Source organism: Apis cerana, linkage group LG4 (genome assembly GCF_029169275.1).
Source record: "Apis cerana isolate GH-2021 linkage group LG4, AcerK_1.0, whole genome shotgun sequence".
In the NCBI taxonomy this organism is placed as follows: domain Eukaryota; kingdom Metazoa; phylum Arthropoda; class Insecta; order Hymenoptera; family Apidae; genus Apis; species Apis cerana.
The window spans coordinates 12,376,245-12,394,008 of record NC_083855.1 but is presented as its reverse complement, the minus strand read 5'-3'; the positions used below and the strand labels follow the sequence as shown (position 1 = coordinate 12,394,008).

The window sequence follows — 17,764 nt, the reverse complement described above, 5'->3', positions numbered from 1 at the left end:
AAAAATTTCATTTTTGATAATTTAATTTCAGATTACCTTGAAAACACCTATAAAATTATTTTGTAATTCATACTTACGTAGTTTGTTCACGTGAAAGAAATAGTATGTAAGAACTTACCATTGAAAGAAAGATTACTTATTCATCAAACTCACACATTGATTAAAATGATATTACTTATTATCTTTAACTTAAATTAAACAAAGTTTAAAGTAAAATAGTGATATTAAAAAATATTCGTAAAAAAGGAAATGAATTAAAATAGGTTATTTTTCATATATTTCGAAAATATAGATTTTTCCAAGAAAAATTATTTTAACATTTTTAAGATTATAAAATATCAATTTTCAAACTTTGTATTTATATTATTTAATATACATAAATAAATTAAAATAAATTTACATACACATATTATCGTTTATTTACAAAATACATTCATATATGTAAATATCATACATTTCTTTCTTGAAAGACAACAGCGTATATTTTGCATTATATGGACCGTGTAATATAATGGTAATATTGAAATAATGATATTGACAAAGAAAATAAAATCGATATTATAATTAATCTCTTTGTGTTACGGACTTTGTAACATACATTCGAATTGTGATTGCGAGATGTACATATTAGTCATCCATGAATAGATAATATATATATATATATATATATATATATATATATGTATATATATATATATGTAATATTGTATAATTATAATTATTTTATTATATTTTATATTTGCAATATTTAACAACATTATATTTTAACAAAAAGCTGAATCTAAAAAAAATATTTTTAATTATACAATATTTTTAGCATATATTATATGATATAAAATATGTATATGCATATTATATATTTAATATTATTCATTGTTATGCATGATATGAACCAGATAGTCTATGATGATAGGACAATGCCGCTTTTGAGAGAAGTATGTACTTATTTAGAATAACATCATGAATTATATATTTATTATAAGACATTTGATTTGATTGGAATGCGATTATAATCGAGAAAATTGAAACAATGCTTTCCAATCATATTCTCATTGTCAGCAACAATTAACGTAGATTTAATAATATTAATAATAAAAATCCGCGAATTAAATTTTCTAATCTTAAAACTACGATTAGGAACTTGACTTGAAAATATATATAATGTTAAAATATTATATAATATATAAAGCTAAAGTTATAATGTTTAGAGATAAACTAATAAATAATAAATAAATTTAAATAAAATTATTTTATCAAGATAAAAATGCTCAAACCCTTTTTCTCTGTTCTGATGTCAAGGGAAATAATCTGTCATGCGGATGTTAAATCAAGTACAGTTGTACTGAACATTGTAGCTCGAATTACGTAGATATTTACTATCAGAGCAGCAACGAGACAGACTCTCAAGTGTGAATTTTAATCAAATTGATTAAAAATTTGATAATCGTCCTAAGATCAAAGATACGTGGTAAAATACGATATAACATAGATTATTGTAATTTGTCGTTTCAAAATCAACCTATCTTGATCGAAACGACAATTTATTTTTTTCCGAGATTATATTTTGAGATTGATAAATTGTGTGACTTTGAACATTGAGAATAATTCGAACTTGTAACTTGTAAATAGTATTTAAATATACAATAATTTGATTGTAATCAAAGATGTGGAATGTAGAGAGTTGAGACTTTCTTCTCTAAGTATCTATAAAGATTATTTTCCTGGAATTAGATGGACATGTGTATTTACTTTAAAACTAATAGTTCGCTACAAATTGAATAACTTAAAAGTTAAAAAATTTTTGCAAGAAATAATCAAGTAAATTTAATAAAATAATTATGTAAATGATAATACAAATATCTCTTATTAAAAATTTAAATATTATAAAAATTGATAAAAATTATGATAAATAAGATTTTAATAAACATATCTATACACTTTTTTGTTATATATTGTATTTATATTATGTCACATATAAGACACGTGTATTTATATCTAAGTCTAGATATAAGACAAGATTCATATCAAGATGAAACTTATTCTATAAAAGTCTATAAAAAATTACTAAAAAAATTATAGCCTCTATATGATTGATTTTTCTTGATTAATCTATAAAATTTTAAAGAAAATTGAAATTGTTGTTATTTGATTTAAAAATTTCAAAATTTACTACGTATTTGACTTATATGTTATTTATCAGATTTAAACATTTGTATTAACATATAAAAATAATATAAAATTTTTGAAAATCAATATGAAATTATTAGTTTGTTATTATTTATTTCTATCACATAATTTAATGCACACATACTTAATGTAGCAATAAGTTCTAGACTTCTCTCAAAATAGAATACAAAAGACAAATTGATTACGTAAAATTGGCTTGACAGAACATCCCTGATTATATTTAATAGTTTATATAAACGATATCAATGAAAAATATATCATTCGATTTGCCATGTGCAATATATTCGCAGTAAAAAAATATTCTCATGTGAAAAAAAAAATTTAGTAATTTAATTTATGATATACTTATCGGATCAGTATAAATATGTTATTTGATTTGGTACATATGTATCACACATGCAACAGCACTTTCTGCGGAATAAAACGTGACTAAATGACGCAAAAAAAGGATACTTCTATCGCAGACTTTGTTCACGTGTATTAAAAACGATAAGAATAGTAACAATCATAGATTTATCAATTTTCTCTCTAAAATCTAAAAAATTATTTAGCGTTGATATTATTCGATTTGAATATATTAATATATAAATCTTTTCAAAAAAACATTTTAATACTTTCCAAAAAAGAACAAAATTTAACTTTTTTTTGTTACAATTATTTGCAGATATATAAAAATATATACAAGTATATACAGATTATATATTATTATGTATTATTTATTTATAAATTTATAAATTCTCTATGTAATATTCTTTGAGAACATTTGAAATAATTGTCTTTCTTCAAAGAAATGTGCGTGTATTCACCCTCTACCAAGAAAAAGAGATGTATCTATAGGTATATCTACATTCCTAGTCTACTTCTGATTGTGAGTGAGTCAGTAACTGGTTAAAACAAAAGATAATCTATCGTTGGAATTTCATCGATGCTTAATGTAGAAAATTTTATAATTTAGTTGCGTTCAAAATATATATTTTTTTTTTTTTTGCTAATAGAATAAATTTCTAATAAATTGTATAAATTTTCGAGTGAATTTTTATATTTTAAAAATGACATTAAATTTGTACCAATGCATTAAATATCTGATAAAAATTTAAATACTTTATGATATCCTTTATGATTTTATGATAAGGTAGAAAAAATAGGTAGATAAAGTAGAAAACAAGATGAAATTTGATGCGCTTTTCAGGATGGCGTCAGGGAAAACAAAAGATCATGTATGTACATAGTGAAATTTTGATAAGAAAAAATATGTGATTTTGTTTTTTTTTTTTGAATTATGAAAAAAAACATATTTTTTTTTAATATAAAAAATGTTTATAAGAAATAAAGAAAGTGTTATAATAATCTTTGTCTTGTATAATTATCGAAGAATGTATATATATACATACATGTATATATATATACATTTAGATATATTTATCTTTGACATAAATACAAAATAACATTTAAAGGCGCTTGAAATATGTATAGAAATGTAAGCAGATATTATATTTTGCAAAAAAACTAAAACTAAACTTCGATCTTCATTCACAAGTGCAGCAGCCCTTGGCATCGTTGAGTGCACTAACCCTCTCTCTTTCTTCGCACTTGCGATGAGTCAAACACATTTCTTGGTGCAGATGTACTCGGATATACAAGTACAGCAGTACCGAACATTGAGCTAGAGCTAGAGTATCGACCCACAGTATGTGGTAACTCATTCTCCCTTCTCCTTTACTCGTTTCTTTCCTGCTTCCTCTTGAAACGTTATCCTTCATCCATCTATTCTCTGTCTCGATTCTTCTAATATAATTTGCTTCTTTCTCTTTTCCTGTATTGCCCCTTCTCTTGTACAAGATGAAATATAAATTTCGTCGAGGACGAAATTTACGGAACCGTCTACGGGAATTTCGACCCTATAACGATGTAGTACATTGTTGTGCATGCGCAAGAAAAGCAGGAACGTAATATTTCATCATTATACCCTACAATCAAATTTTTGAAACTTTACAAAACTTTTTAACGCGCGCATTAAAATTCTATTTAACCTTTGTCATTTAATTTGTAAACATATATTACTCTTCAATAAAAAAAAATAATGTTTAACCTTCAAACTATGTTGCATATCATGCATATAAATTACAAACAGATATTCTATCATTTCATTTATTCCTATCATTATAGTATATTAAACTGTCTTGTTTCCGAAAAACAATATTCAGTAAAATTACATAATTCTTTTTTTTTCAATTTGGTGTATTCTTATATAACACTTTGTATTTTAAAAAACTAAATATAATTTTTTAAACCGATGAATTTAGAATCTATAAATAAATAAATGTTTAATTAAGAGATAAGTATCCTGAATCTTATTTTATGTTTGCCATTTATTGATATTGTTTACTTGTTTTGAGTCTTAAGAAATTATGATTATTTGAAAAATTATCATTGCATAAAATCAAAAAAAAAAGACAGGAGTAAAAGCATTTTTATTTGATGTTTTCTTTGATGATTCTTATTAAAAATAATTACAAATAATAAAAGAAAATATCCTGAGTCATAAGTAATAAAAGAATAACGTAAAACGCGCAACGCTTATAAATCTGATCGCGTGGTTCAAGACCAATAGTCCAAGAGATAGAAGAAACATGCAAGTGGGAGAGGGTTCCGATGATTATAGTCGTCCCTGGTTTCGAGTTGGACAGTTCAGTTCATTTGGTTGGTAGAGGCGAACGATGGTGCATAGCACGACAGCTGATTCTGGACAGTGTTGCGTCGTCTGATCGTTTCTCTTCGCTGTCAGTTGCAGTTCATACTGCGAATCGGTTAGCTGCTTTACGTTTTGATTTTCATTTATACGTGCTCGCAGAATATAACTGATTGCAATCTTTATTAAATATTATTTTCGAAAACAAATACCGTTTTGCGATTCGAAAAATTCCTTATTAATAATTGGAAAGCGAAGACAAGGATTAAAAACACATCATAACTACGGCCTATCTAGTTGCTTTTCACTTTATTGTAATTTTTGTGATCATTATTTCTTTCTAACGCGATTGCTGTGCATGGTGAAGCGTCAGAAGAAAGGGCGGAGAGATAGAGAATGCACAGTATCATCATCAGGGTATGATTTCGAACGCCGTTTGGATACCTAAATTTACCTTCGACCGATGGTGAGTACATTCTATTTATAATTATTTTAAGACAGAAATTTTTTATATTTTATTTAGCTGATACATTTTTACAAATCTTTTACTTAATCATTGTTCGCACAATCCTTATTTTACTTAAAGATTTAACCATCTTTCTTTGTCTACAATAACACACAGCCGCTTTCTTATTTTTTCATTGTTTAATTAATATTATTATAAATGCAAAAAAATTATATTTTTTGAAAATAATAAAATAAAAATATCAATAGCTAATATATTAAAAAATTCATAACTTCAAACTGATAGAAAATGTAAGTAACGAAAAAAAAATTAATTTTTTTTTCATGTTACTATCATTAATAATTTAATAATTTTAAGTTCTTTTTACTGTTTTTAATTTTCATGACTTTTGTTAAAATACATGCTCGATAAATATCTATAACAATATTTACTAAAGTTTACAATTCTATAGTTAATATATTTAAACTTAAAATTGAACTTAAAATCAAAGAGAAAAAAAAATTCAATTTTATGTATATCTAATTGAATCATTCATCGTATTTTATTATATATATTTTATACTGTTTACTATCACGTACAACATGATTTAATAAAAAAAAATTTTAACGAAATTCGTTTAAATTTAAACAACTTTACTTTTGCAATATAGAAAATTTAATGTTTTTAATATTTTTTATTTTAATTTTATTATATTTAATTTTATTTGTTGGCAAACAATTAAATTTATTTGTTGTAAAAAAATTTTATTTAGTACACGTGAAAGTAAAATTATTCGAAACTTTGAGAAAAATGAAAAAATGATAATAATATAACATGTATTGTTGTATACATTGAATCATATTCTAACATAAATTATGTAACATAAATAAACATGGACAGATAATTGATTTTATATACATCATTTGTCTATTTAAATATTTATTTGAATTTGAACATAACTTCAATATTATCAATTTTGTTTAAAGGTAAATAATACATTTCTTGGAAGATGCAATGGACATTGACCCTGGATCATGACCGATTTATGCGTCAGTTTAATAGATATTATAATGCATCTACGAATTTATTAGCTGAAATAAAAATATTATATAATTTTTATTTATCTAAACTATAATATTTAATATTAAATTTTTAATTATCAATTAATAATTTATTCTTATATTAGTTATATTAAATTAATTATTTATTTATTTGAATGTATATATAAAGATATCTTGTAAAATAAGTAAAAAATTATGTTATATTTTAATCATATTGATTGCGTCAATTGATTGATCGATCGATTAATTAAAATTTAATTATCTGTAATAAATATTTTGCAAATATTTTTGTTATAAGACATGTACACATGTTCTGACTTACATATTTTAAAAAATATCGTAATCTTTAATCTGATTGCATTTAAAAATTATCTCATTCATCATATTCAATTTTTAATTATTTCATTGAATAGATAATATTCAATTATCGTATTTGATAAGTAATATATTGTTATAATATTGTCCGATAATTATAAGAGCGTTATCATATCTTTCAATGGTACACGTGGGCCTAAAATATATTTTTTTTATATCGTACATAAAAAAATATATATTTTTTTAAAATATATAATAAAATTATTAAATATATTTAAAATAAACGAAAAGAAATATCTGAATCTAATATTTGTTTTTTTCATTGATTCATATAAGATTAATTCATTTCTTGAATAACTAGACAAATAAATATTAAGAATATATCATTTTTACTAATATTAAAGGAACAAAAAAGAAAGGAAAAAGAAAAAGAGATAAAAAAAAGAAAGAAAAGAAAGTTTTATTCAACAAGTAAAAAGAAGAAACAATATTATGTATTTATCTTAAATTTATTCTAAGAATAGTTTTAAGGAATGTTGTATAAAAAGAATTTTGTTCATTTTATAACGTGATTTTATGTAAAAAAAAATCTGAGCAATTAAATGAGTTTTAACAAAGTAAATGTTAAATTATTCATTTTTTAACATAACAATTTGATTAATTTTTATTAGATCAATGTTAAATACAATTTTCTTTTAATCACATCATAAAAAAGAAAGTTTTGATGAAAGTTTTATGTTTGGAAGGAGTTCAATTGGCTAATTGATTGTTCCAGCATCAGGAGATGATGGCAGATTTAAAAAATCTTGCATTGACCGGTGGAGGAGGATCTAGATACAGTGGCGATGAACAAGTACAGTTCATTCCAGGTGGAAGTCATCAGGTGACAATTAAATCTCCTCCACCTTCCCTGCATTTGGAAAATCTCAATAATGCTGTCCTCAGGTATGATTTTTAATAAAGATGGCATATTAAAAAATAAACATTTAATATGTTAGATTGAATGAATTTCGATTCACGTGTACAGTAGGAAATTTATATATTGAAGAACAATACAAAACTTTGAATATAGTTTCTTTTTATACGGATCCTTCTCTTAAAAACGAAAGCCTATATAGCATAATAGTACATTCTTTGAATGATTGAAACTTTTGTCAACTTTGAATCAATATAGCATTTTTACATGAATAGGATATAAATATAAAAATATAATAGCTGATATTGATATTTGCATAATAAACAGTATTGTGTACAAAGCTTTCTATTAAAAAAATTGACTATCACATTGCAAAGATCGTTCATAGACTTTTCAATGGCTGCAAACTGATATTTAATTTTTATATAAATAATATTGTTGAATTAAAGTTTCTAAATCTAAATTCCAAATATTCTTTACGTTCTATTCTATAATTTTTTATAATATTATCATCAATCTCTTGTAATTAACAATATGCTTAGAAAAATTATAAACAATGATAAAATTAAATTTTTAAGATTGAATATTTCTACTGATTTTTATATTAATTTTTATATAACTAAGCAACAATTTTATCAAATATAACTGATAATGTATAAATGAAACTGCGGTCATCGAGGAAACATCGAACACGCGAACTAATATATCCCAAATACGACTAAAACGGATCTCAAGGTCTTTCCATTGATCGCGTTAAGCTTTTTACAAAGCTTCCTTCTGATTGTTTCGTTGAATTTACCGTTGATAAAAGTAAAATTGTTTAAATTTAAAAAAAAAAAATCACCTGAAAAAAAATTATTTAATTTTTCAAATTAAAAAACTTAGATTATATTCAATGATTAAAAAGATTAAATTAAATGATTAAAAAGTAAAAATAAACAAAAATTTACTTTATTAAATTAGATTTTCGATAAGTATTATTCGATGTATATTCATAATTACGCGAAATTGCTTGAATTCGTTCGTAAAAATTTAATTGATTATCTTTTTAGAATATACACGTGTACGATATCGATTAAATCGATTCTTATTCTTATCGAAACCATAAAACTAGAAGTAAGTGAAAGATTAAATTACAAACACCATATGTTTAACTCGCGAGGCTTCTAAAATTTATTTCACATCAATTTAGATAAACATTTAACAATGAATAAATTTTGATAAAGCAAAAAATTTTTCTTATTTTTAATCATAAATCGAAAAGAATAAACATCAAGAATTATATTACTCTCATTAATATAATATTTAAAACATAATAAGAATTGTAAAAATAGAGACACGAAAAAATTTAAGAAATAATATAATAATAATAATAATATACAACAAGAATAAGTTTGATTCTTTGTTATAAATTTAATTTAAATATTATTTTCGATCGATTACTTAGAATCGAAAGAAATTATTTCAAATCGATACATCTCATTTATGAAATTCTTATACGTCGAAATGTTTAAAAAAAAATATTTGAAATATTTAAAAAAAAATATTCTTTTTGAACGTCATACTAATCTTTTTCGTGTGTTTCAGTAACTCGCAAAATAATCTTCACTGCAATTGCAATGGTAGCGCATCTAATGGTACTGCGGCTTCAATGTGTAGCAATAGCATGTTCGCAAGAAAAGTACCAAATCATAGTCCGGGACAGGATGGCAAAAGGCCGGCAGTAACGCTGACGCATTTACCGAAGAGGCCACCGGTTGACATTGAGTTCAAGAATCTAGCGTACAGCGTGTCAGAAGGCAGAAAAAGAGGTTGGTCTTCGAAAAAAAAAAAAAAAAAAAAGAAAAAATAACGTATTACAAGAACGAACAAGAACAATACACATATTCATGTGAAAGTATATTCGGTAGGCATTTTGTTCAATATGTTTAACAATGACCTAGCTGAAAGAATCAATAGATATGTACAAGCTATTTCGTTTCGGTCCAGATATACCTTGGAGGTGCAATTGTACTCACAATTAAAAGAGGTCAGCTAGAGAATCTAAGTATTCGTGAAAGCTGTGATTAAATGAAATTTCTATATTATCTCTTCTCGAATATTGTGAACTTGGAAAAAATCGCAAATCCTAATTTTCGAAATGTAAAATATACAAATGGAAAAATAGTAAATCTCGAAAAAAGAAATAAGTAAATGAATAAAAAGAGCGTTACTTTATACTTATAAATTTTATGTCTCGAATATTTTTATTACAGGATATAAAACAATCCTGAAATGTGTAAATGGAAAATTTCGATCCGGAGAATTGACCGCCATCATGGGTCCTTCAGGTGCTGGAAAAAGTACACTTATGAACGTTTTGGCAGGGTACAAGTAAGTCGCGTTTTCAACAATTTATAAGTAATAAGCCAATTGAAAAAAGATATCATAATATTCTATATTTTCAGGACATCTCATCTAAGTGGTTCTGTTCTGATAAATGGAAAAGATAGGAATCTTAGGAGATTTCGAAAAATGTCTTGTTACATAATGCAAGATGACCGTCTGTTACCTCATTTAACGGTTTATGAGACAATGACGGTTTCTGCTAATTTGAAATTAGGAAAAGATATCAGCGCAACGGCAAAAAAAATTGTGGTATGCTAAAGGCGAATCTTTTAAAACAAACAATTATTTTAAACAATTCTAATAAAATCGTCTTTATACAGATCGAAGAAATAATCGAAACGCTTGGCCTAAGCGATGCGAGCAATACACAGACTCATTGTCTTAGCGGAGGGCAAAGAAAAAGATTATCGATCGCGTTGGAACTTGTTAACAATCCTCCGGTGATGTTTTTTGATGAACCAACTTCTGGCTTGGACAGTTCAACTTGTTATCAATGTTTAAGTTTGCTCAAATCATTAAGTAGAGGAGGTAATTTAGCAATAAATTCTTATTTAATTATATTTAATAATATGTTATTTATTATTAAATATTATAAATTAAAAAAATGTTCTTTATTTTTATGGTATTTTTAGGAAGAACTATTATATGTACGATACATCAACCAAGTGCACGATTATTTGAAATGTTTGATCATTTGTACCTTTTGGCCGAGGGCCAGTGTATATATCAAGGAAATGTTGGTGGGCTGGTACCCTTTCTATCATCAGTGGGCTTAGAATGTCCCAGTTATCATAACCCAGCGGATTATGGTAGATGAAAATTACAGTAATGGTTTTAATAATAATCAAAATCTATTAATAAGAAAAAAAAATAATTTTGTTTAGTTATGGAAGTGGCATGTGGAGAACATGGAGAATGTGTGCATAAATTAGTTATGGCTGTAAATAATGGTAAATGTGCTAATTATCAACATTATCAAAGTACTATAAATGCGGTGCAAACTGTATCGAATGATATCGCGAAGGAGTCTCCGCAGCAAGAAACAAAATCTGAAACTGCTTTAATACCAAACGGTGTAGCAAAACAACCAAATAGCGGAACAGTAATTAACATACCAATTTCTTGCACGACTTCTTTATTGGATAGTGCAGAAAGTATTGAGCAAAAAGTTGGCTTTCCAACAAATAGTTGGACTCAATTTTGGATCCTTCTTAAAAGGATATTCTTGTCACAAATAAGAGACATGGTTAATATTCTTACATACATATGTTATTCGATAATAATAATATTTCGTTCAAAAATACTTTATTATTATAGACATTAACGAGAGTAAGGCTGATTTCCCATATAATTGTTGGGTTTCTCATTGGTGCAATTTATTATGATATCGGCAATGATGCTTCACGAGTAATGAGCAATGCCGGCTGCGTTTTCTTTACGGTAATGTTTCTCATGTTCACCGCAATGATGCCTACCATTCTTACATGTAAGTAAAAAATGCATAATAAAAAACTTTGTTATTTATATCTTTTGTTCTTATGTGTACTAATCACTATGTATTTATATGTACTAATTAAATATAATAATTTGTTTTTTAATATAGTTCCAATAGAAATGGCAGTATTTGTAAGAGAACATTTAAATTATTGGTATTCTGTAAAAGCTTATTATCTTGCAAGAACTTTAGCCGATGTACCTTTTCAAGTTAGTATTTTTAATTTAATACTTTTGCTTGCTTTTGCATGCTTTTAATGTATATTCATTCAAATTTTTAATACATTTCAATTCATTATTTTCATTGCAGATAGTATATTCTATAGCATACGTCATAATTGTATATTTCATGACGTCGCAACCATTGGAAACAAATAGATTCATGATGTATTTAACTATATGTATATTAACAGCATTAGTTTCTCAATCTATCGGTTTAGTGATAGGATCAGCGATGAGTGTGGAGGTAACACTTCATTTGTATATAATGTCATCGATATTTTTTATTGTTTTTCCAAAATTTAATAAAAAAAATTTTTTTCAGACTGGAGTATTCATTGGCCCTGTATCGTCAGTGCCAATTGTTTTGTTCTCCGGTTTCTTTGTTAATTTTGATGCCATTCCAAAGTATCTAAAATTTCTTTCGTACGTAAGTTATGTTAGATATAGTTTTGAAGGCACCATGATTTCTGTGTATGGTTATAATCGTGCTAAGCTCAAGTGTTCCGATGCGTACTGCCATTTCAAGAGCCCGACGAAGTTCCTCGAAGAAATGTCGATGCAAAACGCCGTCTTTTGGCAGGACGCGGTTGCATTGACAGGCTTTTTGCTTACCTTGAGAGTGATCGCCTACTTTGTACTGAGACTGAAGTTACGATCTCTTCGTTAAAACGTGGCGATAATATAATCGATAATCAATAGATCATCGTATTACGAATATTCGTTTCATCTCAATCTTAAGATATTAAAATCTTTGGAAATTGCTGATTCTAAATTTCTATTTTTTTTTTTTTCATTGAAAATAAAAAAATTTGGACATTTCAGCAAAATTATAAAACATATATGTATGTAGAATGACGAAATATTTTAATTTTTATTTGTTTTTGTTTTTATTTGTTTTGTACCAAGATTTTATATTTATTTGAGCTCGTCTCATAGATTTGCTTGTGTTTTGATTATGTAATGACAAAACCATAAAATCATTTTTAGAAACCGTATTATAATTATAGAGTCCTTCATTACTTTGAATTTTGTTAAAAATATCGAAGTTTAAAAAACCTGCACTCTTAATTATGTGCTTTAAATAAATTGCAATTAATATAATTTAAATACAAGGAAAGTTAAACAAATATTTATATTTTATGAAGATTTTGTTTTTGTTGTACCCTCAAGTTCAATTTATACAATTTATACATTAATGCAAAATGTTGAATTTGGAATGTTAAAGTGACTAAAATCAATTCGAATAAGATATTGAGAATATGTGATTTATTGATTATTTTATGTTATACGGATATGATATTTTGCAATAAGTCTCTCGATCGGCATTAAGCGGTCGTTTTTAATTCTTCTGAAGATAATTCTATACGATTTTATTATTTTCAATTCTCTCATTCTTGTATATAAATATAGATATAACATCCAAATGCATCATGACATTGAACGAGACTAACAATAAAAAATACAGATAAATGGTACGCATAGAGAGTTTAGGCATTTTTAATAAATTAGAATACGCAAAAATAGCGTGAAATTGTAAATCATTGATAATAAACAGAAAAGAGACCATCATTGGTACTATGTATTTTATCGAAATGCAACATTGATAGCCAATTATTACAAACTCGCCAGGAGCCTTAGGCCCATTCAAGACTCATGGTCCCTCCAACGAGCGCGTGTGTATCACGCGAATAACATAGACTTTTTTTTATAGAAAATAAGCAATAGAAAATTTACAAATCAAAGATTAGAATAGATCCTCTATTGTTCTCACATTTACATCGATAGTTATATTCACTTAATCTACAAAAGATATCTCGAAGATATATCAGCAAAAGAAACGACCAATAATCGTTTAACATATCGGACAAAAATAAATTTTAGCCAACATGTTGAAGCACCAAAAATTAATTTATCTTGCCCGATATTTATGTATGTATATCAGCGAGATATTTGAATATTTGTACTAAATCAAGGTCGCGAACAATCCTTACTATATTGTCATTCCATTTATAGATAATTCAATAATTATAATATTTAAGAGGCGAAAAATTATAAAACATAATATTGTAAAAAGCTCACACCTGACCAATCACTAGCTGCCTGTGCGTTTGCTTCTAAGTCTGGAGTGCTGAATTGTTACATTTATTATAATATAGTCATTTAATTAAAGAGGTGAGGGAAGTATATTATTAAAAAAAGAAAAAAATTAGAAGAAAAAAAAAAAAAAAAAAAAAAGAAGAAGAAGAAAAATATAATAGAATGTGACAAAAAGATTATTCTGATTTTGGAAACTTTTACAGGAGTTTTTGTTCACGGCCTATGCATTATTCTAACTGCTACAAATTCATTTACTTATGACTGGAGAACAAAAAGAAGAAAATAAAAAATTAATACACTTCTTCTTTAACTTACAGTTAGATCTCATATCATGTTTCATAATAATCATAAACATGTTTAAATAATTATATAATTATAATAATGTTATTATTATAATATTATTATTAATATTTAATAGCGTTACATTTAAGTTTAATTTTTTAAATTTTAAATCAATTAAAAAAATTATTACATAAATATTTTTATATTTCAATATCAAATGTAAATTAGATTTATCACTTTTTTATTAAAATTTATTATATTATATATTATTATTCTCTTTGATGTTGAGTTATTCCTATTTTATTCTAATTATGAATATAAATTGTATTCTAATTATATAATGTATAATTATTAGATATTTTTAATCTTAAATCAGTACTTATTGTAAACTTAAATGCTTAGAATTTGTACTATAAAATATTAGAAAATTCTTATTTACTTAATCATTTCAAATTGAAATTTAAGTTTATTTTTAATTATTCAAAATTAAGAATTAAATAAATTACAAATTTTGGAATTTTCATTGGACATTAATTTTAATATCATTGCATAATTTATTTTTTCATATACTAAATATTAAATGAGAAAATCGTAATACGAAAAAAAAATCTAATAAATATAGGGCAAGAGTAGAAAAAAATAGGCCAAAAATTTCCATACTTTTAGATTGGTTACATATTTATTATTTATATTTTTACTTATCATTATATAAATAAACAAATTAATCGAATTTATACATGAGAAACAACGATATACTGTATTACACGTATGAATATTTTGTTCTCATTTTATTTTTATCATTACAAAGAAATTAATATGAAATATTATGCTCTAATCAAATCATCGATGTTAAATATTATTTGTATTTCATTTCGAATACATTTTAGGAATAACTTGGAATGTCTGTGATTCAGTATCGTCAAACAATTGTTTGATTATACGAGAATAAAATTTTATGAAATGTATATATAAAATGATGTAAACATAAGAAAATTAAAATGGAAATGGGGTAATAATAAGATATTGAAATTATCTAGATAATCAGATACGTATAACGATTATTTATTTTCATTTAAAAAAAATGTTGCTTACCTGTTTAGATCTTGGTTCGCATTCATCACGTGACGAAAATGAACTGTACAAAATCTGGAAGTAACTCAATTCTATTGTACCATAGTTATATCTATAATCTTAATACATAGATTTACTTATAAAAGTAATACATAGAAATAGGCTATATGTATATGTATACATATAAAACCAAGGTTTAAACATAACATTGACCGATTCATTTGAAACTGAATATTCGTTTATTATTCATTTGTATTATTGAAATTGTTTTTTTATTTCTTCATGAGTTTTTAATTTTTTTTTTTATAATACTGCGTAATCGCATACGTAACTGAAAATTAATAGATGTAAAAGCAGTAAAATGTTAAGTTCAATTCATACAAATCCACGCGTATTGTGTTCAAGGCTCGCGAGAATTGAGACTGTAATAGTGAACAAAAAAATTTTTAATTGCATGTGACCATCTTGCGAACAAAACTATCAAACTGCTGCTAAAAAAGAATTTGAATAATATACTATCATATTTGCATATAGACGCGCAGCATAAAAGAATTCATTAAGACAGTTTCGCTTTTAGGACACATATTTCAAATGTACAATATACAATGTATATTGTTCGATCATATATCGCATACATTCATGACACTTTTTTCAAGTATTGTAATTTTATATAAACAAAAAATTATAGGTACGTGTGTAAGATTGTGCGTTTGTGGGTATGAACATCGAAAACAAATAAAGATACGTGTAAAACAGACAAAAGAATTTAAAAAACAAATATACACGCAGGAGGAGAAGATTGCAAATCCTTATAAGATTTTTAAATGTAATATTTCGTATTCTAAACCAAGAATGACACATTTATACTAAAGCACAAATGAATAAAAGCATCTGTATAACGTGTAAAAATATAACGTTGTTATCTTTATTCAAAATTTAATATTAAATATTCATTATCATTAATTGGCATAATTTAAATATGAGATTTAAAATTGTAATAAAAAAAATTCGTCAAGAACACGTGGTGTAAAAGCAACGAATCTAATGGAGGAATAGTTATTTTAAACTTGCTTTTATCAATGCTGCCAAAGCAAGACATCTTCGAATTTTTCATTTCTTGCAATTTAAGATCAGTATATTATAGAATACAATAAAGTATTTATTTCATTATGATATGTTTAATTTCATAATATTAATTTTTTTAAATATTTTTTTATCTCATTTCTTACATTATTTCAAACAATTTTTGAAGTATATTTTAGAATACTATTTTAGAAATTTTATAATTAAGTTGGTAAGAAATTGAATGCAGTTTATAGAATTCGTTCTAAATCTATCGCAATCAATTGAGCAATAACTAAGGAAATCCAGAAATTTCAAGAAATATGGAGAAACCTATAGTTCGTGCAAGAGTAGTGAAAGTTCTTGGCAGAACAGGTTCTCAAGGGCAATGTACGCAAGTCAAAGTGGAGTTTTTGAATGAGCAAAACAGACAGTTAATTCGGAACGTGAAAGGTCCTGTACGAGAAGGAGACATTCTAACACTCTTAGAATCTGAAAGAGAAGCCAGACGACTTCGTTAGTACATTTAAGAATAAAACTTTCTTCTCGAAAATTAAGCAAAAAATATATATATTAAACTGCTCCAGAAAAAAAGAGAGAAAAAGAGAATGATGATTAATATCGACTCTCTTATATACTATTTGGTATGTACACAAAAGGAAGGAAAAAATAACGTTTCTAAATATTTTTTAAACAATTAAAGTCGATAAAATATAAATATCAATATGCATTTCATTTCCTAGGTATTATTATTGTTAGATATTATAAATAGAAACTAATTGACATTTGTTTTAGAACTCTGATCAATCTCTTTTTTCCTTATATGTTTCTAATTTTAATGAAAAATTATATTCATAATTGATGAAATTGATGAAAATGATATATATGTACATATTATTGTTATACAAGTATAACTGAAGTATATTTGTAAATAAAAATTAATAAAAATAATTAATAATAATAAAAATTCAAAAAATAAATTATATTTCTTTTCTTCTTTTTTCTTCCTCTAAATTGAACTTCTCTTCTTCTTTTATTATTTTTTTCACAAATTATTTTACATTATTTATAAAAATATATATAAATAAAATAAATAAATAAAAAAGAAATAAAATTGAAAAATTAATATTAAAAAAAATTTTATAGAAATATAATAAATATTTTTAAGGATATCAGGAAATATTTGTATTTTTAATTTTTTTTATTAAGTAGCAAGAAACTTGACCTTTCATGTTTACGTAATTATAAAAATGGCATATGTTATGTTGATGTGATGAAGGAAATAGAGTAAGACAATGATATAATTTTAAACAAAATGTTAGCTTTATTTATGTTAAATATATGAAAGTTGTAATTTAAATTCTATAATGTAACTTAGCATGTAGATATTTTCAAAAATAAAGATAATAACAGTCCATTAACAATGCAGTTCTTATAGATGTCGCTTCTATCAACTAAAAGAAGAATTTCCTTTAACGATAAAAATTATTATTTTGTTTATTCGATTTAGCAAAGATTATTAAACACTTTTGTAT

General features: G+C 24.9%; 2 protein-coding genes across 5 annotated transcripts; both read left to right on the top strand.

Moving 5' to 3' along the window:
- The first annotated feature begins 4,798 nt into the window (after nucleotides 1–4,798).
- On the top strand, nucleotides 4,799–17,209 carry LOC108000875 (ATP-binding cassette sub-family G member 4). 4 transcript variants are annotated; one of them, XM_062074373.1, is made up of 12 exons: nucleotides 4,799–5,342; nucleotides 7,473–7,642; nucleotides 9,201–9,424; nucleotides 9,869–9,986; nucleotides 10,061–10,250; nucleotides 10,322–10,529; nucleotides 10,634–10,810; nucleotides 10,886–11,247; nucleotides 11,319–11,487; nucleotides 11,605–11,705; nucleotides 11,806–11,961; nucleotides 12,040–17,209. In XM_062074373.1, the coding sequence occupies exons 1-12, from the start codon at nucleotides 5,340–5,342 to the stop codon at nucleotides 12,382–12,384; spliced, it is 2,223 nt and encodes a 740-aa protein (XP_061930357.1). In that variant the 5' UTR covers nucleotides 4,799–5,339; the 3' UTR covers nucleotides 12,385–17,209. The 4 variants fall into 4 exon arrangements, 3 of the variants coding, with proteins under 3 accessions (XP_061930357.1, XP_061930355.1, XP_061930356.1); XR_009829591.1 differs by having other exon boundaries at nucleotides 4,800–5,342; nucleotides 11,806–13,889; nucleotides 14,018–17,209; XM_062074372.1 differs by having other exon boundaries at nucleotides 4,801–4,994; nucleotides 5,244–5,342; nucleotides 11,806–17,209.
- On the top strand, nucleotides 16,553–17,209 carry LOC108000876 (small ribosomal subunit protein eS28). The gene has a single exon (XM_062074385.1). It carries the CDS (start codon nucleotides 16,553–16,555, stop codon nucleotides 16,748–16,750), a length of 198 nt encoding a protein of 65 aa, XP_061930369.1. The 3' UTR covers nucleotides 16,751–17,209.
- Nucleotides 17,210–17,764: the final 555 nt, after the last annotated feature.